The 23,785-nt window shown below is 38.7% G+C and overlaps 1 protein-coding gene across 1 annotated transcript; it reads right to left on the bottom strand.

The window, feature by feature from the left end:
* Positions 1 to 588: 588 nt before the first annotated feature.
* Positions 589 to 22,083, bottom strand: prrt4b (proline rich transmembrane protein 4b). Its single transcript, XM_055154069.1, has 4 exons — positions 21,889 to 22,083; positions 13,806 to 14,788; positions 7,262 to 7,420; positions 589 to 2,766 (listed from the first exon to the last, which is right to left on the bottom strand). Exons 2-4 carry the CDS (start codon positions 14,701 to 14,703, stop codon positions 737 to 739), a joined length of 3,087 nt encoding a protein of 1,028 aa, XP_055010044.1. The 5' UTR covers positions 14,704 to 14,788; positions 21,889 to 22,083; the 3' UTR covers positions 589 to 736.
* Positions 22,084 to 23,785: the final 1,702 nt, after the last annotated feature.

The following is a 23,785-nucleotide window of genomic DNA, read 5'->3' as shown; positions in this document are numbered from 1 at the left end:
TATGTTTGAACTCAAATAAATTAGTCTAGCTATGGGGCTGTTCCACAAAAGCGGCTAACGCCAAATAACAGGTTTATTTGAAGAGTTCAGGTTGACCTGTGGATGTATCACCGGTGGAACAGCAAAATTGACGGGAAAGGTAACACGTTTTGACCACCAGAGGGTGCTGCAGTACCACAACACAGTAAATGCGTGTTAGGAATGTAGAATTATACAGTGATGAACGCGCCTCCTCTGTCGGTGAGCTCTGACACATTCACAGGTTCAATAGTACAGCAGTGCAGTTTCACTCAGTCCTGTTGGAATGTTTAAACATTGGTATAAAATGCTTCCTGCTCTTTCCTTTACTATTAAACATGAAAAATTACTATTTGGCTTTTGAGATTCTTGGCACTTAATTGGCAATTGGCAACTTTCAGTGTCACTCTTGGTTTTCAGAATTTGTTTATGTTTACTACAGAAGAGCATTGTACTTACACACAAAAAAATGTAATTACAAAATACTACCCTCTCGTAGTATCATGTAGTATGAGCAGTAGTTTACAAATATATAAAGAAAAAATTATATAGATTTTCTTTTTTGCCACATCAAATATGAGCCAACAGTAGCTGAACAAATTCTGAAAACCAGTTTTACCTTGTAAATACATTTTGAAGGTATCTTAAGTCCATATGGCACCCAGTCATTCTCATTCCAGAACTCTTCAGTGGGACCCTTGTTTGACCACATTGTGCATTATAAATCAATAGTCTCACTGCAGATGCTCAAAGCATCAATCTGTTTGCAGACACTAATGAACTCCTCCTGCACAGATCTGTCAGCCTCTGACGACCGTTCAAGACTCCCCTGTGAGGCTGCTCCCAGTGTTTGGTAGAGCCTCTGCGGATCAGAAGAGGATCCTATGTGACTGCAGAGCCCCTCTGGGTGAGAGTGTTGAGCATGTCTGTCTGGGCTGGGGGACAGGAGAAGAGGCGACCCACAAAGAGAGGCCTGGTACAGGGAACAGGAGGACGAACTCCGCCCCCACCGTTCAGGAGATGAAATACTGGACATGCACGTCAAAGATGGAGACTGTAGAGAAGTCATAATAGTTTCTTCTTGAGATTTATCTTGTGTTGACTGTTTTTTAGGGGCTATCTCCACACAGGAGGAGGTCCGGTAGAGGCCAGGATCTGCTGTGAGAGGATCGCTAAAGCCATTACAGGTCAGTGCAGACCTGTCGCTGATGGACTGGTCACTGCAGCGAATGGGCCTGGGACTGAAGATGCTCATGGGAAACAGAGCCTCACTAAACAATGCCTCATCAATACTGCGCCGCAGGTTTATGGGCGATGGTGGACGCAGGTCTGTGGTGGAGTCACTGGTGAAAGAAGAACCTCCTGAAGGTTCCCCTCCTCCTACATCCTCTAGCTTTAGTGAGCTGTGCAAGTTCAGCTCCATGTCGCGGTAAGCCAATGCTCTGTTACTGTGGTACAAGAGGTCAAGGCCGTTTAAGCTGTGTGCAAACCTGTCATCCATGAGAGTGTAAAGAGGGAGACTCTCTGTTTCTCCAAGGCCTACTGTATCTACAATAGCCAGTTTTTCTTGCTGGCTCAGAGACCATTGGTATGTCCCAGGCAGAATTGGAGACTTGGATGCTAGCAATTCAGTCCAGCAGCTCCCAGCAGCTGGTAGGTGATCTGAACAGTAGACGGGCTGTGCAACTACCAAGGCTAAGGTAAGACACATCCCAAGTTCACAAAGTCGACAGCTGAACTGAAATGTCCACCATGACCATGGGTGAAACACTTGGTCCTCCCCTGCCACACCCATGGCATTAAGCATGGCATACAACTGCAGCCCAGCACAGGCTAAAGAAAACAAAGCTGAGAGGCAGACAGTTACAGCAGCACGATCCCAATCACGACTTTCAGCAAAAGGGCAGCGGTTATATCGCTCTGCAGGTGTGGGAGACGTGTTGTTCAGGTGGTAGATATGTTTTGAATCAGCTCTAACATAAATGTAGAATACAAAATAGGCTGATGAAAGAAAAGTTGCAAGAGCTACAAACGCCCCACGAGAAACCAGTGTAAAAAAGAGGCAAAGGGTTTGTTTGTGTTGGTAAAACTTAAAGAGAGTTTCAGGACCAAATGCAGCAATGAAGTGCAGAGTAACCAGGCAGGCCAGGAAGCAGGGTCTCTGAAAGGCTGAGTAAGAGAGCTGCATTCGTGAGCGCATGGAAAGGAGAAGGAACACAAGACCAAATGCTGCTGTTAAGCAAGGAAATGGCGCTTCATACAACATCAGGGAGGCCTCCATGGAGGGTAGGCGATCCAGGTGGCCATAGGCATCATACAGGAGAGAGAAAGCCCTGGTGCATCCAGCAGCAAGCAGGAAGAGGCTAACTAGAGCGAAGTAGCCACATCCCGATGGGCATCGTAGAGGCAAACAAAGCAGGTTGAGAGCTGAGGCTAGTGTTAGCATAGCAAAAACACAACCCAATCCATACACATGTACCTCCCAGGCTATACCCCAGGCTGCCATAGCACTGTTCCAGTCTGTATATAGAGGCACTAACAGAGGAGAGGCAGGGATCGGAAACAGGCTGTTGGATTTGTTTATGGCAGTAGAGCTGTTTTGTGTAGGTACAAAATCTGCAGAGGTTGCAGTCTCCCAGGTATCTGAGATGTTGCAGATGCCGGTCCGTTCCTTGTTGCAGTCTGGAAGAAAGGTAGCATCACTTTCCACTGGGCTGAATATCCAGTCTGTGTATGCATGGGGGCTCTCTGGAAAAAAAAAAAAAAAAAAAAAAAGACAAAAAAGACATTGTTTGAGTAACCACATGTCATGTATTAATTTTTGTATTCCTGGAAATGCAGTGATTTCTCTGTTTTCTGACTAGAGTTGCCATAGCAAATAATCTACCCCCTAGTTTGCAGTACTGAGTTGCCTTTTTTGGCTTGCTGCTTGTCTTAGAATAGCAGCCATTTATCCAGCCTTGGGACTGGCACAAAGACAGTAAACTGCCATGTAAATCCTTCAGTCTTACTTCTTTTAACATTACTGAGGAAAATAAATTGCCTGCCTTTTAGACATGTGTTCCTGTTGTGTTAATCCTTGAAAGCCTGTAAAATGGAGCGGACTTCCAAGTGGTCTGGACACAGTAACAGCAGGGATTGTGTCATAGTGTGTGTGTGTGTATTAAATAAGGCTCACTACAAGCACAAAGCCTGTTTTTCTAGGATTACGTAAGCCATCTGGAGTTTCCATGCACATCCAATTTAATTATGATTGTCTTGGACATGTTTTAGAGCTGGAGAGGAAATTTCTGTTTCAAAGTGGTTTAGCTTTGGAAACCAGGGAGTGACCATGTACTTCATACTGTATGCTTGTGTGCGCAAATGAAAGGCTTGGAAAAGTCTTTTGTGCCACAGTTTCACACCATTAAAACCAGTTCTTTTCCATAGGACACAAGTTTAACTGCAATACCGCTATCTTTCCACCACATGAAGAGGGTCTAGCTGGGTGACTAATACTTTTAACAGCCCACCACTCTCAGTGATTTACATTTGAACAAAGGAATGGCTTTACTGAAAACTGTTAATGTCATCTTTGTCATTTGTAGGCACTCGCAATTTTATATTACATAACAGATAGAGAACAGAGAATTTAATAAGTGAACTGGAGCTTCGTTATGCTCAACAATTCAATCAATTCAATCACTGTCATAAAACATGCACATAGCAATTCCATAAAAACAGGTATCTTTAGGATAGGAAACAATGCAACACAGAATGCTTGCCATGTATGTGTACTGTCTACAAACTCTAATTTATTTCCTTCATAAAAACTTAAAAGAGTAATTCATGTGGCTGAGGATTTCTTTTAAGTTCTTTGTAATGTATTTTTATTGGTTGAGCGCTTTCCTATCCCACCCTGTCCCGGTCGCTGTTTGCCCTTTTGTTTTATACATCCCTTAACACATGATTAAGGGATCAAGGGAAACTCCTATAGGTGGGTTTGTTATTTTAGAAGTCAGAGAGTCATTGGAGTAGACACTACTCTTTGACTTTTAGACATTTAAGTGTTTTCCCATGGTGTACAAATCTTATAATGTTTTACTGCATGGGTCAGTCTGCAGCAATGCATAAAAGCAAGCACTGTATTCATGGCTATCCAAATTTAGAGATATGATCTGAACATGTTGTAATGAGCACATTTTCTCTTTGATTTTTTTGCAAGCAAATTTGCAGGTGTCCAATCAGCCTTTTGATTACAGCACAAGTGCAGTTTTAAAGCTATTTTTGCAGATTCTTTGCACTTATATTGATTTAAAAAACAATTAGCATTTTTATTGTTTGTTGTTTTGACCCCTGGGCTGTCGGCCTCAAACTGCCAGGCTGCTATGAAAATGTCAAGCTAAAGGAAAAACGACACCAAAGCAACTGCTGCAGATGCATTTTAAGTACAACTCAGCTGTTTTTATTGTATGTCAGCTTTAACTGTTAATAACATACTAAACTTTGAGGGCAGAGATCTTAAGTCATTATAGTTAATTACAACCACAACATCACTGACATATAAGTTGAGCAATTTTATGTTTTGGATATTCAGCCTTGCTATTTTTTATATTGATTTTACTTTCTCTTATTTGTAACTACCCATTTGTGCTCTACGGCACTTTTAGCACTGTTGCTATAATTGTGGTAAATGAAGTAGACCTTCTCCTTGGTTTTGATACCAATTTATAGTTTTGTCCTAATTTTAAGTTGACTCCTCCATTCACAATAGGAAATGTGAGTAAAAGGTAAAAGCAAAATGCAGTAGCAGGAGTCCTCAATATAAGGCCCACTGATAAAGAAGATAAGGTTCGGTAAGTGTAGTCTATTTGCTTTACAGTGTGTGCACTTAAATCATTTGAAGACACAGAAGCAACACAACTATCTTAAACATTTGACTGTCTCATTGGTAAGAGCAGATACAGCGAGTTACAGACAGAGCTGATGGAGCCAGACAGTTTGGTATGAGATGGCTGCTGTTCACAAACACATCAAACCGTTACGTTCCACTGTATGCTGCCCAGTCAGCTGACACATTCCAGTAGGAAAATGTGCCTTGTGCAAGGGCACTGTCCCTTGCACTTGAGCACATAAACATGTAAGAGAGGAGAGACTTGCAAAGTCAAATGTATGACCTAAGAGCAATCATATTTGAATAAATCATTTGGTGATGATTTTTCCAGCACCATTTCGGCAATTCTTCAAGCAGGACATTTTAAAAGGAGATTGCATTCACTGACTGCATAGTTATGCACACTCCCAAACTATTTCTTTTTTAGGAATAAGAAAAAAGGGCTATTTAATTCATCTGATGTAACAGCCCAATACCATATCAGCCACAACCTCATTAATATTCATTTCTCATCTATTTCAATTTGGATTACCACTCAGAGGGAGATATTAGTTTGTGGCTTCATGCATACAGATGGTTAGCATGGTGTTTTTAGAGCTGTTAACCTCATGCAAAATACTCTCACAGGGTCTGTAACAGCAGGCCTGCAATCGAAAACTGCAATTTGAGTGCCATAATTTCCTAACTAAATATCTTGTCTGCAACTGATCTGAAATTTGATTCTTACATTAGTTTGTCAGTTCATATTTATATTCATATATATATATATATATATATATATATATATATATATATATATATATATATATATATATATATATATGAACTGACAAAGTAATGTAAGAATCAAAAAAAAAAATATATATATATATATATATATATTTTTTTTTTTTGAAATTCCTTTCAATGTTTATAAAATGTGAACTTGAATATAATTTTATTATTAGAGCATAAATCTAAAACTGCAATGCTTGTCAGAAAAATCCCAATTTTATTTTTATTTATGTATAATTTATTTATGTTTTTTTTTTTTTCAAATTTCTATACCTAGTTAGCAACAACACATTTCTGCAGCCTCTTTAGTACCATATTTTTTGGACTATAAGGCACACTTAAAATCCTTTAATTTTCTCAAAAGTTGACAGTGTACCTTATAATCCGGTGCACCTTTTGTATGAAAATAAACAAGAGAATTCAACATTACTGATATTGCGCCTTATAATCTGGTGTGCCTTATAATAGTACGGTAGTATTTTCAGACACCCAAACCTTGGTCTGGTTAGCATACTATACAGATGACAGATCTATTTTTAAAGTTCACTTAACAAAATGCATGTAATCAGCCTCAAGTAATTTAGGTTACATGTGGTCCTGAGAACTGGGCCACACTTGCTTCATTTTGTAATTATTGTATCTTAATGGGAATCACTGAGCCCACGGTGACCTAATATATTCATGACATTTTGTATGATGAGATCACAGCCTATTCTGTTCTCTTGCGCTTGTGTGTGTTCAACAAAATGGTTCATCAATTATTAATAAGATTATTTGAGACGTGTAAATCTTAACATTATCACCTTCCAACTTCCAATATGAACATTATCATTTTGAACAACTTCATATGATCTCTCGCTCACAATTAAATCACAATAAGACACTCCCTTTTCTATTTGATTAAATGGATGATTTGAACATGCAAGAAAGAAAACGCCATCAAAATTATTGCATTTACCTGTAACAGATTTCAAAAGCTCCTTTTGACTATCTTTTGATGCTATTATAACCCATTATGTTTATTTAGGCGGTGTATTTAAACCCTAATTTATTTGGTTATCTACTAGAACACTAACACTATGTTATGCTATTTTCTGAATTATGGTATAATGTTGTTTTCATCTCAAACATACCTGGAGTTGTGTTTTGTTTCATTCACACATGTTTAACACACAAACTTTACACATTCAGTTCTTTTGTCAAACTGAAAACACCTTGTGATGTCATGTAAATACAAGAAGTGCTACAATGTGTATTTAAACTCCATAAACGTTCATTTAAATCGCTGGGATCATTTCAGAACCGTGGACTTGCTAATCACTATTGAACTAAAGGTAAAAGGAGCTGTTAACTTGAAAACTACTGCTTCATGACATCATAAGGTGAAACAGAGCATACTGAGCTTTGAATATCTAGACAGACTAATAATAAAGGATTACTCAAACATGTGTGAATGAAACAAACCTCTACTCAGGTATGTTTTTGAGAAGATAACATCATTATAACATGGTTTAAAACTTAAAGAGTCAATTTTGCATAATATAGGACCTTTAACATAGTTACCATCTAAGTGCTGATATGTTGTCTTGTACTCACCCGTGCTCATTTGTAGTGACGTTGTTTGAAGATTAGATGTTAGCGTAATAATATCTGTTAACCCTGTGCCCACGTCTTGGTTTGTAAACGTGGGAATCTCAGTCTCCTCCTCTCCTTCTCCATCTTTGTTATCCATCTGAGCCTCTTCGTCTGGCAGCTCTGTACAAACACAAGCAGTTTAACTATAAGTACACCCACAGATACAAAGGCATTGCAGATTCACTGAAGTCTAGGACACACAGATTAGTAAAGAGTTATGGTAGAAATTGGTAAGTTTAACCCTCTCTAAGCTTGCTAAGACATGCAGTGACTGTAACCCAGGTATGTATGTCCAAGAGACCAATTCGCAGTAGTGACTATTCACCCATACACTCTTGTTGTGTGCTTATAGACTTATTACACTGACAAGCATCTCTAGCTCTTATATATAGCAGACCTCTTGTATTCTATATAAAGAGATATTTTTTTTACTTATTTTTCTATTTTATTTTTACTTGTACATATACATTTAGATGATTATGTTGTATTTGATACCAGTCTCTTGCTGTTTTCTTGCTCCTTATTTATTTAGAATGTATTATTAACAACATTTACATTTTTTTAATTCTTTGTTATTATAATATAATGTGATGTGTGAGCTACTGTGACCAAGTAATTTCCCTTGTAGATCAATAAAGCTAGTCTAAGTCTAAATCTAAGATGACCTCTTTCAATGTCCAAAATTAAAAAGAAGATGAAATCCAATAGTAGTTTTCCTGTGGTTTACAAAATGGCACAGTAGCATGAATGAGTAATGTCCTGGAAAACTGTGGGAGGATAAACTGAGCAGATCTATGGGGAGTTTTGAGTTACGAAGCGATGGATGGCAGACACAGTGTGACTTTATTGCTTAAGGATGAATATTAATACAACTTGGCGTGTTATGAGTCTTGGGGGAGGAATAATGAGAGGAAGAAAATCTCAAGAAGCTAAATTACCATCTCTATTAGGCATACATAAAACTGCTCTAAAGTTTAAGTGCCCCAAAGGAAAATGACTAATGACATAACAATTATGTATGCCCTTTTGACCCTTGGTTGAGTCCGTATTAAAAGATTTTTGTAGTATGAAATAAAATAAAATGAAAGATTACACTTTATAATTACATCGAGGCCTTAAGAAAGCATGGACGAACACAATTCATAATGAAGAAATATTCTAATTATTTTTTTAAAAGAGTGGTTACTAAGCCTGAAACCTGAACTATTTGTTCATTATAAATTCAGTTTTTCTTCATTCTTTATAATGTGTAGTTTTATTACTAAATGAAATTATTAGCATAGTAATTTCAAGTGTAGACTCAGTTACAGATTAAAGGTCCTATATTACACAAAATGACCCTTGTGAGCTTTAAATCATGTTAGAATGTTGTTACTTTGTCTAAAACATATTTGGAGTTATTTTTTTGTCTTGTGTTCTGTTCAACCTTGTAATGTCATGTTGTGGTAGTTTTCAAGTTAACAGCTACTTTTTACCTTTAGTTGAAACTGAGAATTCCAGGGCTGAAATCATCCAAATGATTCTAGTGAAGGTGTATGTAGTTTAAAAACACAGTGGAGCACTTCCTGTATTACATCACATGGTGATGTTTTCTGTTTGAGGGAAGAACTCAGCCTAAATATGCAGGATTGGTGTGTTAAGTGTGTGTGAATGAAACAAAACACAACTCCAAGTATGTTTTGGATGATGAAACAACATTATAACATAGATAAAAAAATAGAGTAATATAGGTCCTTTAACAAATCTCATCAATAAATAATCTATTATGACCAAACTGATGCTAAATAAGATCCACATGGCATGTGTCAATCAAGCCCAATAGAATGGCTCAATGTAACTGTTTCAAATGTTTTCCACTCCTCTCCTTTACTTCCCATGTGTCAATAATCCTACCTTATTTATTTATACAGCCTCTTTCACTGTGAGTAAGTGGGGAGCACAGAGACCATTTTAGGCATCTGCATTTTTCCCACTGCAGTGTTTTTGAAGCTCCTCATTATCTGGGGTTGGTCTGGGAAATAAATAGACCTCCCGAGTAAAATGCCCGCTGTGCTTGGTAAACTGCTTGGCTGGGACTGTACAAAATTAGACAATAATGAATGATCTTATGTAGAGAGCCCGACCGATATGGATTTTGTTGTGGCCGATATGAAACCGATATAATGGGAGTTGGCGCTGCCGATAGCCGATATAATCGCCGATATATTTAGTGATGTAAAAATTCACTGTAAATCTTGAATTGTTTAAAAAACTTAGGTTTGGCTCTAGTAGATTCTAAATTGGGTTTATTTAGGCAACATTTATTGTTATTCTGACACTTTACGTATTATTATATTTACATACAGTAGATTGGCCTAATGGCATTTTTGCATCACATTCTAGCTACTAGTGATGGGTATTCCAGTTTTTTGTTTTTTTTTGGAGAACCGGCTCTTTTGGCTCAGCTCACTAAAGCAGTTGGCTCTTTCGGCTCCCAAGTGACTCTTGAGATTGTTTTGTTGCAAGCAGGACTAAACCAAAACTGAACCAGGACTGAAAAAGGACTAACCCAGGACTAAAACAGATCTAAACCATGTGTAAAACAGGACTAAACCAGAACTGAACCAGGACTGAGTATCGGGACTCGGTCTCTCCCTCACTTGAGCCCAAGATTAGTCCTGGTTTATTCATTTTATGCTGAACTGCAGCCAAATATACACTTTTTTTTTTTTAATCCTATGCACACGCAGATTTCTGAAAGTTTCGTTTTCAGCCGCTGCTGCTGTCAAACTACGGGTCTACATGCGGCATGAAGAGAAAAAGTGAGAAAAAGAGAAAACACGGCTCCCAATAAGAAACATGCTCCCGTTGTTGGCTCTAAGAGCCGCTTCGACCGCGACCGACCCATAACTAGTAAATAAACTAATCGCTATTAGCCTTTAGCCGTAAAAACGTGCGCGCTGCGGTAATTAATTATATGCATAAATGTGGATCATTCACACGCCTATTCACAGCTCATTTACATATCAATGCTGGTCCAGTAGCAAATATACTGCCAATATAATCACTTTACAATAGGCCAATAGAAAACAGCCTGTTTATGTGCGGGAGCTACAGCAGCTAATCGCTAATAACAAATGGCCAAAACTAGCTTCAAAGTCGATGTATTTCCAACACTCACCGCTCACACAGGCTCCTCCTCACATCACAAGTCTGAACTAATAAAAGTCCTTTTAATCCAGACTCAAACCGATTGTCCGTAAAAAGAATATAATCTCAGTGTTGCGCACCGCTGCGGGTGTAAACAATAGCACGTGAGTGAAGTTACGTGACTCTGGGGGTGTGTTCAGGGACAGTACGGACACAGACACAGACAAATTACACCGCAGATAAATACTGATGTGGAGCCACATATTAGGACATTTATCTGTCTGTAAATTGGATTAAATGAACATAATGTAGAGAGTCTAAGCTTTATTACGAGGTATAACATACCCACGTGAAATATCGGCCCATATCAGCAAGCATATCGGCCGATAGCCAAAATGTCTCCAGGTGCCCATATCGGCCAATAATATCGGCCAGCCGATATATCGGTCGGGCTCTAATCTTATGTATGCTGGAATTTACTTGCATTCACCTTAAATCACATCAGAGTATTTGTTATTCTCTATGTTCACAAAATTGTTCCCATAGTCTATTTCACTTTGCTATAAAACACCTCCCTTAATTAAACTGAAACCAGTAGTAAGAATATCGATATCTATTAGCCATTCTGCACACACACACTGCATCCATCTTTGTAGGTATTCATGTAATAGCCTGTAATTGCCCTGCTCTGACCCAGTATTGGAAAACCGATGTGTTGGAAAAACAGACCTTTTAAAAGACAGATTACACTGATCCATATAGTACCTGAATAGCACTGAACTCTTATATTTTTCTATAACCTACAGCCTATTTAAGTATATCATACCATTGTCCCAGTTCAGTCTTGTCCCAAACGTACCACAGTAACCTCCTTTTTCTGATTCTGATCCCTTTAGAAAATGACACACTAGCAGATTTCACAAATGCTCTTCTCAAGGGCAATGCCATACATGAAAGCAACCCCCCTAATCAGTTGCTTCTCCCACTGCCGTCTTGAAATAAGGGGTGATCAGATGTCACCTTCAGGTAATATATATGATCAAATATGTATAATATAATAATATTAAAGATCTATCAGTTGAACAATATATTGAGCCAGCATTTGCCTTCTAGCATGTCAGCTACAGGCCTTGGATCTACAACAGAGGCCAGTATTTTGTTTGGTCCAACATGGTCCAGCTTCCTAAAGAATATAAATCTTTATTTGAACACTAGTGTAAAAAGGGCTCTGTACAAAATATGACTATACAGGTTTTATCTAGTTTGTTGTAGTATTTCAAATGATATAACTTGGGGGAAAGGCTCCATACATTCCCCAAAATATTGTCAGAGCTTATCAGCCTTTCTCTTAATAATCGCATTAATTTCATTCATCAGTATAGGCATCAGCCATGAAAAAAAAAAACACTTTTGGTCGGTTACTACTCAATATCATACCATAATAATCAACCACACAAAATGGAATCCACATCCACATTCTTTCTAAAAGCATGTTTGCCATTAGCTGTCATTTTAGACCAGTCCTTACAGTATTCCCTGTGCCTATAGCTGTGTCTACATGGGATTTGTACTGGTGCAGGAGCATAAAGACAGAGCAAAAGCATTAGGGAACAAGAAAAGAAAAAAGGAGGGAGGGTTGGAGGGGCCTAAATGGCACTAGGCAGCATGTTCAGCATCCATGAAGAGCAACTGGCGTACACATGTTCCCAAAGGAGGGGCTCTGTTTTTGCTGAGTTTGCTCTTAGAATACTGATACACAGGCATAGTTGGACTCCCCTCACAGTCACCAGGACAAGCCCCTATTTGGTTTCACTGATCTAGACCTGAATACATTGGCAGATTCAACAAAAGAGGTTGTAAACAAAATATAGCCCCTCACACTACACTACTTCAGCTCTTAATGCAAAATGGATGATAGCAGGTAGAAAGGTCTAGGCTTTTTTTGGACATTATGACATATTATAAGAGTCCTGACTTGAACCCACTGCCAAAGGAGTTATGTATAGGGATGCACCAATCCAGCTATTCCACTACCGCATATCCAGTGCAGAGTCTGAAAACAGCATTTATTTCATTTTTTAAAAATGTAATTAAGACAAAACTGATCAGAATGTGTTATGTAACTGTGATGTATCCTTCAAATAACTACAAAACAGCCTAGTATAAAGAAAAGTAAAACATTCAGAGACATTCTGGGGCAATTATGAGTAGTTATTACATCAATTTATATGTACAATCAGGATATCGACTGAACCAATATTTGGAAGCTGATATCCAATCTAGCAAATTTTTCATCTCTACTTATGTTCAATATAATACAGACATTTGTACCACATGTTCTATTAACCAAAATATTTCAAGTCACATCAATAATAATAATTTTGTAAATACATTAAATGGGAAACAGGAGTTTTTTAATTTTTAAAAATTGAATTCAATATCGTAAATCTCCTGTCAATATTATATTTTACATATGTTGGGTTGGAAATCAATTCACTTGCAATGCAAAACAGGTCAATCTGGATTTACTTTGCAAAGACAAATGGAGCCAGCCACCAAAATATAATCGACTCATCATTCTGTAGCACAGCCTCTAACCCTCTGATGTGATGGATGTGTCTATAGTCTTGAGAAGGCTCCAGACATTTAGAATGCAGACAGAGGTCTACAGCAGAGTTGGGGGATGGGCCAAGGAGACCAAGGTGTAGCCTCAATGTCATAGGGGGTATGCTTTTCCCAGATGTGGAGAGCCAAGTCAAACCCCACAAAATCCAATTGTATTCTCGTAAAGGCATTCAAATGTATCACTATGGAGATTCTAAGATTAAAAGGGTGGCAGGAAATTTTAATCAAGCTGTTGATGTGGGAAAAAACAAACAGACCAGATTGCCAAAACATTTTAGATTGAAAATGTTCCTATTCATAACTGTTACTACCATTTTAACTATAATTTGAATTAAATGTGAAGTATGTAAGGGTCCAGCATCTGCTTGTCTTCAAGGAGATGCTATTGCTTTTCCATTTTTCAGAGTATGGAATTTATTCAATTACAGATGTTTTTTCTTAAAAATACCTTGAATGAAACTGAGTAGGATTGCCTCTCCATAGATCTGACCTGTAAACCTGGCCCTGCGGCATTACCTGCTTGACTAAACCTAACCTAGGCAAAGCAATAACATCTCCATGGAGACAAGCAGGTACTCATCACTCACTACCACTGTCGTTGACGAGTAGGATATTATACAAATATCTTTAAACACGTAAAACATAAGACATTTCATCTATCAAGCCTTTATTGACAACTCAAAATCGGTTCAGTGTTGATTGATCACTTCCATTAAACTAGTCCAGACACTATTGATTTAACTTTGCTTACCTCCTACTATTGGGAAGTTAACCTCTTGGCTCTCAGTTGTGCTTGTTATGGATTCCAGCGTTGGTTCACTATTAATCCCCATAGCAGTGAAAGCAACACCTTCTGTAGTTGGTTTGCCTTGTGTGGTTTGTGTAGTGAGCACTTGTGTAGTTGTACTCTTGGATGTAGCAAATTGTGTTACAGTTTTTGTCTCTAAATGGGTGCTGGTCGATGCCGCCCCAACATGTGAAAAAGTAGGTGTCTCAACAGTTGCCCATGTCAAGGTGGTTGTGGTTTCAAATGTAGTTTTGTCTGCCATTGTTGACATTTTCTCTGAAATATTAACCTCTCCATCTGTCTGTGCATTGTATAAGTGTGGATCAATGACACCCTTGCTGGCTGTTCCCGCCTGTACGGTTCCCCATGTTGTGTGGGTATGCACTGGAGTAGTTTCAGCAGCAGGACTTGTGAGTGGGGAGTCAGTACTGGAAATGCTTGATAGCAGAGAGTAGGAGGCTGAGACAAGACCGTCATTGTCGCTCAGTGCTGTGCTGCTATGTGCTGAGTTTGAAGTTCTTGTGGGATGTGTCTCACTGGTTGCAGGCCCCTGAGTCAAAGTAGTGGGCGATTCAGAAGTTTCAGAAATGCCCTCATGCCCCGAGCCTGAGATCTCCTCAAACTGATCAATGCTTTGTGATAGTCCTTTGTAAGCTGTGGTCAGTGCCTGCTCGTTACTGTCCAAGCCTCCACCAAACACACGGTTTTTCAAGAAATGAAACCACGTCTTTCTTTCAGGGGGCTTCTCTTTGGAGGGTGTGGTAGGTTTGGTGCGGCCCCAGGGTGCCTCTTCATCGGCCGCAGACTGGAGTAGCAGCATAGACCAGATGAGGAAAGCCAATGTCTGGTGGAGGCAATGCATGCTGTCAGCAGCTGTGCACAGATCGGTCACATGTTGTTTTCTGTGCTCCCCGAAGAGGGTCTGGCCCGGTTTCTCCTAAAGTGACCTAAAAGACAAAGGCACAAGTATAAGCAGTGACACATTTTAACTCTTTAAAGCTATATAGCTTTTCTTGTGGTCTTGATTTCTCCATCTGCTTCTCTGAAATATTCTACTGTATAGCATTGAACTTTTCTATCTTGTATTTTTCAATTACTGGTGTTAATTGCTCAAAAATACTTTGGAAAGCATTCATTTTGACCTTCCACTTTGCATGGTACCATAACCTAAATGCCATACTGTGGATTAGGGATGCACCAATACAATACTGGCATTGAAAGACATTTTCAATAAGTTGGATATTGGTTACATTGCCTAGTATGAAAGTGGTGTGTGCGTGAGTGATGGTGGTGGTTGGAGGGACCGATGGCGACGATTGGCATGGTAGCCGCGCTTCTGTCAGTCTGCCCCAGGGCAGCTGTAGCTACAATAGTATCTTACCATCACCCCATCACCAGGTTTAGAGTGAATGACTAATGCTGAATAATGCTTTGTAAAGCATCTTTGTGACAAAAATGTCTGTGAAAAGCGCTATATAAATAAAGACTTACTAACTTAAAGTCAAAGTATCTGCATCAGAAAAGAAAAGGCTAGATTGGTGCATCCCTACTGTAGATCACACCAGGCAAAGCAAAAACAATAATACACATTAAGGGCTGTGATGCTATTGCAACATGCACATGGCCCAAAAATATTCAGCACTGATTATAAAATGTGTGGTACTGGGGCTTGTAGTGAATAAAAGGTCAGTATACAGTAAAATAAGTTCATGTGCAAAATACATTGAATAAAATAAAAGTATACATGTTATGGAGTGGCTCTGAGGCTGTACTAAAATTACATATTTCAACTTTAAGTCCCTGCAAGAATTCAAGACTGCAACAGTTAATAGATTTCCCATCTGTTGACTTTCTTTTCATGTTACAATTTTAGTCTGTCCTTATTTTGTGACCTTATTTCATCCAACATAATAAAATAAATGAAGCTGAAACTAAGCTATGCAGTGGAAGCAATAGCCAAAGTTAGACGGACAGAAATAACCACAAATCGCAACAACAACTTAAGTGCAATGGACACCCCGCAATTAGTGGTATCCTGTTAGATGTGCTGGTCAGTATTTATGTCACGCTGTTCACTTGTATAGGGAATAACAGGCCCAATCTGACCAGCCAATTAGGTGAAGAATGTCCTCCCATACGTTCCCTGGACAAGGAATAATGTGTGTGAGTGGGTCTTGGGGGGAGATTAGTGAAGAATTGGGGTCCGAGATTGCCAGTGTTGAGAATAAAGCAGAGTCTTTTGTGAAGTCCAAAGTCACTACCCTGTTGCCCCAGTGAAAAGTCTGGAGCCCCAAAGGAATTTTTCTATGAGAACAACAATCTGTATACTCTGGCTGTTTTCACCCCTATACACTTTTATTGACTCTCCAGCTCTTTTAACTCTATGTGCACAAGTGCTCTTTGAAAGAAAAATACAAAGATCCGGATGTTAAGAAGATGTCTTTTTGTCGTTTCTCTTCATCGTCATCAAATCTTATAGCCTGCAGTATGGGTGGTGGGCCATATAACAATAAATAATGTTGTATTGGTCAGCCTAAATCATATTCTGAGTAGGACTGAGTACAGTGCTCAAAGGTGCACAATGTAACTTTTCTGGTGTGGTTCATCATCTGTTTGTCTCCATGCAGATGTGATTACTTTGCCTGGAATGTTCCACAGTATGACATTAAACATATCTATCTTGTTTTTATCCAATTACAAATATTTTTTTGAAATTAACTTGAAAAACATGCACTCTTGCTGAGAATCAAAACACCTCTCCCCAGAGCTGAATTGTAACATGGCCTGGTGGAGATATACAAGTTAATACTATGGAGCATCTTCACAAAGAAGAGCAGGTATGCACCTTTTACATGATTACTTGGAATACAGTCCAGGCATGCCCTACCTGATATTCTCTATTTTACTGAGGACTGCAAGTTCAATGACCAACCATTTGTTTCAGGTTTTATATGTAATCTGACCAAGATAACACACCTCTTATTGCCAATAGACCAGAGGCCTCACCCACTGTCTACCACTATGCCCCTGCCTCAAGGGTAAGAACCAGTTGGGATATTCAAATACACAGAAAAATGAAGAGTGACTAGTCCTAGGGTCACACGTCAAACTTCCCACACGGACTCTAGTTTTAGCTGCATGACCAAACAGTGTAAAATCGGTTTCCTCAGAGGTGACTTGGTCTGTGAATGCCTGCGATTTCAAAGCTCCCACACAACCCAACCCACTCATGCCCCGATACAATCTATATCAGATTCTGTAGGGTGCTGCGTAGCCTGTTGTGCTAGCTCGCCCACATACTGATCACCACTGAATACACACCTACACACAAATGCTGTGTTTTAGAGCACATTAACCAGTTGTTTCAAATGGACAAAAAGATGCTGCCTGTTACAGAATAACAAATAAAGAGTGTGTCATTAAACCTGTTTTGATAATGAGTCATTTGAACTGGTGATGTGGGCGAGTTGTTTATCTTTTGGTGGTTGTTTGAATAATTTATACATGGTGGCTTGTGTACATTCTCATATTACCTCTCCTCTTACCAACATAAAATGCATCGTCATGAGAGAAAAGTCAATAGACCTTTTTCACAACGGCCGGAAGTGCCCTGCTGTAGGTTTACGGGACTTTCGGTCAATGGATTTCTATGGGGAAATGTCTGTGGAAATGTCTCACGTATTTTCCACCATCTTCATAAATCTGCCCCATCACCAAATCTTCATCCAACAAGGTCCACAAAGGACATACTCTGTCCATGATGAATTTATCTTCAACTATCAAGGTAAAAAAGACAAAAACTTAAAAGGCTAACAACAAATAGCATTAGTGAACTAATCCTAAGCAAAACTAACGTTATGGTCATTAATAAAAGTAATAAGTAATTTGTTAAAAGATAGATTTGTGCAGTTTAGTCTTTCATTTAAACTGTACAAATCTCTCTGTCTATGCTAATATCTACATCATGTAATCGATTTTTTATTTTAATTATAGAATCAGTCTGAGTTACCAAGTTACTTATATTTTATAGTCATTGTTAGTCTTTACATTTTCGTCTTTCTTACCTTGATAGTTTTGGATACAATATTTTTGGACAGAATATGTCCTTTGTCAACCTTGCTGGATAAAGATTTGGTGATGGGTAGGCAAATTTATGAAGCTGGTGGAAAATACACGAGAAAAATATTAACGTAAGTGACATTTACTTTACATCCAGTCGTTAATCTCTATATGATAAACAACACATGTGATGAAAATAAATGGTTTTGAATAGTATATTAATATTATATAAAGTGCTTTTAAAAAAAAAACAACTAATGGATGAATATTTTACCTCACAAGTAAGACACTGAGTTACTACAATGCCAAAGGCCCCCGTATGACCTGCAGTACAATGTGCTCTCTCTAGGTAATAACATCCTCCCACAAAATACAATGAGTGAAATGAGTAATGAATAAATAACAGTGAGACTGAGAGATTGTCCGTCGTGTGGCTGTGGACAACTGGCCGCTCCACTAACACACGTAAATTAAAACTGTCACCTCCAATACCGAACAGCAATAAGGGGCACAATAGGAAAACTATGCACATTTTCAGTATCAACCAGTGCCACAAAATTCAAGTTGAACCTTTTACATTTTACCACAACCATAATATCTAAAGATGATAGTCCACAGGCTGAATCTTAAACCTCAGCATGGCTACTTTTGTTGGTTTGTTCCTTTAACCTCCCGTCACAATTGATCCCTCTCCATGTGCGCGCCTGTTAGCGAGCGTATTGTCTGCTTTGACAGGCAGCAGTGCAAGTGCAAAGGAGCTATAAAAAGTGTCTCCACAGAATTTACAAGTCCGATCTATTATTTTGACGGCGTTTTGTCTCACTGCTTCTGACAAGAGGGGGCTGGCTGCCACTGTTGCAGGCTCAATTGACTGAGGATTGACAACATGAAGGAAGAGGCAGAATAGGGGCCAAGAAGCAGAAGCAATAGGGCAATGAAAAATAAATAAATAAATAAAAGTAGATTGGTATGCATTTATGCTTTGTCCAAAGTATTCCTTAAGATCAATTAAGTCGTATTTTATAAACAAATCCAGTCACTTTTTTACACACATACAACAGCTATCTTGGCACCTATCTCCCGCTATCATTGAACTTCACTTTCTGTTTTGAATTCACTTTCTGCAGGCCTAAACTGAAGCAGAACAATGAAATAAGGATTGCATTGGAGATTTTTTGAGGCTAAATAAGAGAAAAGAATATTTAAATAGATGAAAAAACACATGATTTTTTTTTTTTTACTTTTCTGGTGTAACCAGCTTGGCTCCATGGAGATGTTATTGCTGTGCCTGGTATGTTGCAATGTTAGCTCTGTGGAGAGGTAAGCCTGCAAGAAACATACCTGTAATTGAATAAATGCCAGATAGAAAAGTTGAATGCCATACTGTGGAACTTTCCAAAATAAAATCTCCACTGATATAACTATGATATAAAACTATAAATCTGTTTCTAAACGCTCTTCTAAACAAGAAAGATATCAAGAATATATGGATTTAGCTTCCTGTTTATAGGCTACAGTTTGAGCATAATTCAAAAGATGTCATACTTTTGAATAGTTAATTGCCATGACAACTATACTAATTTTTCATCACTCAGAAACCCATGGATAGCATGGGTTAGGGTTAGGGTTAGGATTAGTTGGTCATTGAACTTCATGCCGGACTAAACTTGGTCTATGCCAGTCTGTAATTATGTACCTATTGCTATCTTTCCAAGCTCACATACTTCTATCATAGGTACCTGCACCACAGTTTGCGAACCAGTGTAATAGAGTGTATGGCATTACAATTTAATCAACTTGCCATAAGCCCTGTATAGCCCTGGTATCAGTGACAGTCCTGAATAATGGAGTCATTTACCCCCTGCAAAGTCCACTGCTCCTGAGCCTGCTGTGTGGGTGTGCCTGTTTACAAGGACTGGCTCAAACGCACGCTGTTCTTTCATGCTTGGACATGTGAGTATGTGGTTGCTGTGTCTTTCCACATGTTCCTCCTGATATCCATCTAAAAGGAAAGACTGTTTTTTCCATCTGCAGAAAAGGCACCAATTTATAACTGCAAGACCAGCTGTCAGTTAATATCATTACTTAAAATGTAATGGCATTTCTTATGGTTTTATTGAAGCAAGTCGGAGATGCCTAAGGAACAAATGACAACACTGGTAAAATATAGACCTCTTCTACAGTCTTGGTTTGAGGCCTGGTGCAATCTTAAGCTTGAATGTATTCATGGTTTTAGGCTTCCAATAACGTAGTACTTAAAAACCACAAATATTTTCCAAGGGTGGTAGAGTGAAATATTTAGAAACCCCTGATGTCACCATTGTGAGATAGAGCCAGTGCTGTCAGTTTTCAAAATGTAACAAATACTTAAAGGTGCATTTTGTAACTTTTCTGTTGGAGGGTCCGTCAAATGTTTTTGATGTTATTGCTTTGTCTAGAATGTTTCACGGTATAGTGGCGTATCATGGAGACTAAATCTGCCAAGTTAGAGGTCAGATCTATAGAGAGGCAACTCCACTCACAGTCAGAATGTCTGTTTCTCAAAGTATTTCTGAGTTATAAAAACACCTTTAGCTGAATAAATGTAAGGTAGAGCTGTTTAATGTCATACTGTGGAATATTTCAGGTAGAGCAATGACATATCCATACAAACAAGCAGGTGACAGACCCTCCACCAGAAAAGTTACACAATGTACCTTTAAAGCAAAGGTACATGTTTAGAAAATGATATTGGAACAATATATATTAGTACATCTGTCAAATCTATTACTACATGGAACTGCCTTGTAGATAGTTTTGTATAAACACTATTCAACTTGTGACCCCTTTCTCGTGTCCTTTTCCTGACTTTGATGGTGCATGAGGATGTGACGGCTGGACCAGTCTCAAGCTGATTGGATGCTTCAAGCCAATAGGGATTTATTCAGTGTAAAACAGGACATCTGAAGGGCTTTATAAGGTGTTAGGAAAGATTAGAGTACTTACATGTCCATTAATAAGGTTTGGCAAATATAAACACACACTTGCACAGTGCTACATACCTTGCTTTATGCTAAGAGTAAATTGTTTTAGCCAGTAGTTTATACCTAGGATTGGCTATACTAGTATGCTCTCTCTCTTGCTAGCTAAACCAAAGTCTGTCATTATAGATATATGCTGTAACAGGTCTCATTGAGGACAACAACATCCAGTGACAAAACAGTAATCCTATTTTATATTTAGATAGATTCTATCTTGAACTGTAAAAGGTCCTCTTATATGAGGAGTTCATATTCACATACCATGTTTTTCTTTCCAATACAAAGTAAAAAATTAAAAAAAAACACCTGTTGAATCAGTTGACAAATGTAATCTAATCACTGTGCTGTTAAATGTCAGCATCCTTCTATCCTTTTTACACCCAGTGATTGCTTAACATCATGCAGGCTACATTATTTTGAGTGGACTTATGTTACCTAACAGCTTCAGATGCACCAGACCTGCTTACTAAATGAAGCGCTCTCTCAAACATGCGCGTTCCACCGGCTGTTTTCACCATGGAGACAGCAGAAGCCAAAGACGTCTGGCTAATCCCGGGATTGGGGTACCTTTTTGACTGCTTTTTCTGCTTGTAGTCCTGTGCCGCACACTAATGCAAATGACCACTGACACCACAGACACAACATACCAGCCCATGCTAGTAGATCCTGCAGAACCAGCACATGGTGACAAATGGTCTGTGTATCCCTATGGTCAAAGTACATTTACATCACATCTTCTTCTGTGTTAATACACAGGTATCTATGGTAGTTAGAAAAACATTTCACTATCCCATCTGTCTACATTGCAATATGCTGTCTCATCTTCTACAAATCAGTCCCATCTACACAATTTCCAATAAGGCAACATGTTACGTTTAAATAGCAGCACCTAAATCTCCCTAAGCAACAGGATGAGAGCCAGCTGAATACACTAATTTACATGAAGCTAAAAACAGACGAGATCTTACCTGTGTTTGTATGCAATAGGTTGGAGAGAAAAGCATGTAGCAGTGTGCCTCGGTGCTGCAGGAGTGTCTATCTGAGCCGGTAGAGGACTATTCGGCTCAAGTCCTCTCTCTCCCTCCCTTCCTCCTACTCTCTCTCCTCTGTTCCTCTCTCTCTTTCTCTCTGCATCAGTCCATGGCTGCTGCTGCTGCTGTGTGGCTGCCATCACAATGCCCTGTGGTCACACCTCACTGAGCAAATTGTTCATTAGTGGAAATCGGATGCAGCGGTTGGTGGCTGGGAAAAGAGAAAACATAGTATGCTTGTTTACAGCAGTCGTCTTGTGCATCAACAGCATATACATTGTAAACAAACTTTTGCATTTGTTTGATAAAATGCTACTATTAAAGTCTTATTTTTTTCTAAGTTAGAGTTATGTTTAGTTCATGGTCATCTGAAATAAGGTAAGAAAATAAAACACTAGTACTGAACAGTTTACTAACTGCTGTTGGCGGGTCTGCCACCTGCTTGTCTCCATGGAGATGTTATTGCTTTGCCTGGAATGTTCCACAATATGGAATTTGTATTATTTTTTTGTTTTGTTTTGCGCAGTAATGTGTTTTAATTTATATATACGTTTAATGCCATACTGTGGAGCATTTGAGGCAAAAAGTGAATTGATACAGAATTTGAATTTGAATGTATTTGTTTGGAGGATAAGCCCCTTGAGGTGTGTCACCATCTCGTTTTCAAGGGGGTCCTCAGAAAGGTACATTTATGTTTTTCATGGCCTCACAAATATTTTCAGATTATATTAGGTCATTGTCACAATAACATCTTACCTAATACATGTACTACTAATGAGATTTTGTTTTGAACTTTCTCTGCTTTTGTTCCTTTGTGTGTGATCCCCAGGAATGCAACAGAAATAGACACAATCAGTGAACTCCCAGCCAGACACACATCATTTCCTGACTGTGTCCTGTCTGCTGTGGTTGCAGGCAACATCAGTCCAGTAACACTGTATTTGACCTTGACTCTCCTCCTTCTAATCACCACTGCTATAATATTCATAGTCCATCCATCCATTTTCTTCCGCTTTATCTGGGTCCCCGGATAACAGTTAGTACATTTAGTGGATCAAGAGTGATATCAAGATTATTTGGTTTACTGATATTCTGTACTGCAGAAAGGCATTGTCACATTAACTACTTCTGTTTCAAAGCTGCTGTTTGATCATGGTGTCAATAAACATGAATAATCATAACACTGGGATTTGATATTGTGCCATTTCTAACCAAGAATGTATTACAAGATGTTGTGCAGAACCAATTTTAATAAATGTTTTATTGGCAGGAGAAGATGGTGTTTTTGCTTTCATAAAAGAAAAAAGAAAAAACAGAAAAGTTATGAGGCACATATACTAGTTAAATTTAGGGTAAAATTCCTTAGATTATAATCTCAGGAGGAATTCAACTGTTAATTTAAAATAGGTGAACTGTAAAATGGGCAGACTGCAATATCTCTTGTAGATATGAAGAGAGGAACAGCGTTCTTAATAGTAAGCCTTAATTTAGTTTGTCTATGTCATTGCACTTTGACAAAGGTCCAGTCTTATCATCGACTAAAGGCAGTAAACTTGACTGTGTTAAGGGCCTTCCATGTGATCCTAGGTTTGTCTGGCATCCAGAGGCAGACGGCTGCTCCCTGGAGACACTGACAACACAATGTTAAATGTGTGTACTGTATACATGTGTGACGGCAAACTATTCTGCCCTTGTCCAAGCAACTGGCCCAATGCACGGAAAATCAGAGACAATAGCGCACTGCAAGGGCCAAAAGGTTTCTTTGTCTACAAGATGCACTCTAGCTCCAGTTTTTTGTGTGCCACTGAAACTTTTTAGAACAACAATACAAAGA

This window comes from Boleophthalmus pectinirostris, unplaced genomic scaffold (assembly GCF_026225935.1).
Source record: "Boleophthalmus pectinirostris isolate CB_2022bp ecotype Guang Dong unplaced genomic scaffold, ASM2622593v1 HiC_scaffold_18, whole genome shotgun sequence".
In the NCBI taxonomy this organism is placed as follows: Eukaryota; Metazoa; Chordata; class Actinopteri; order Gobiiformes; family Gobiidae; genus Boleophthalmus; species Boleophthalmus pectinirostris.
This window is presented reverse-complemented; position numbering and strand designations above follow the sequence as displayed.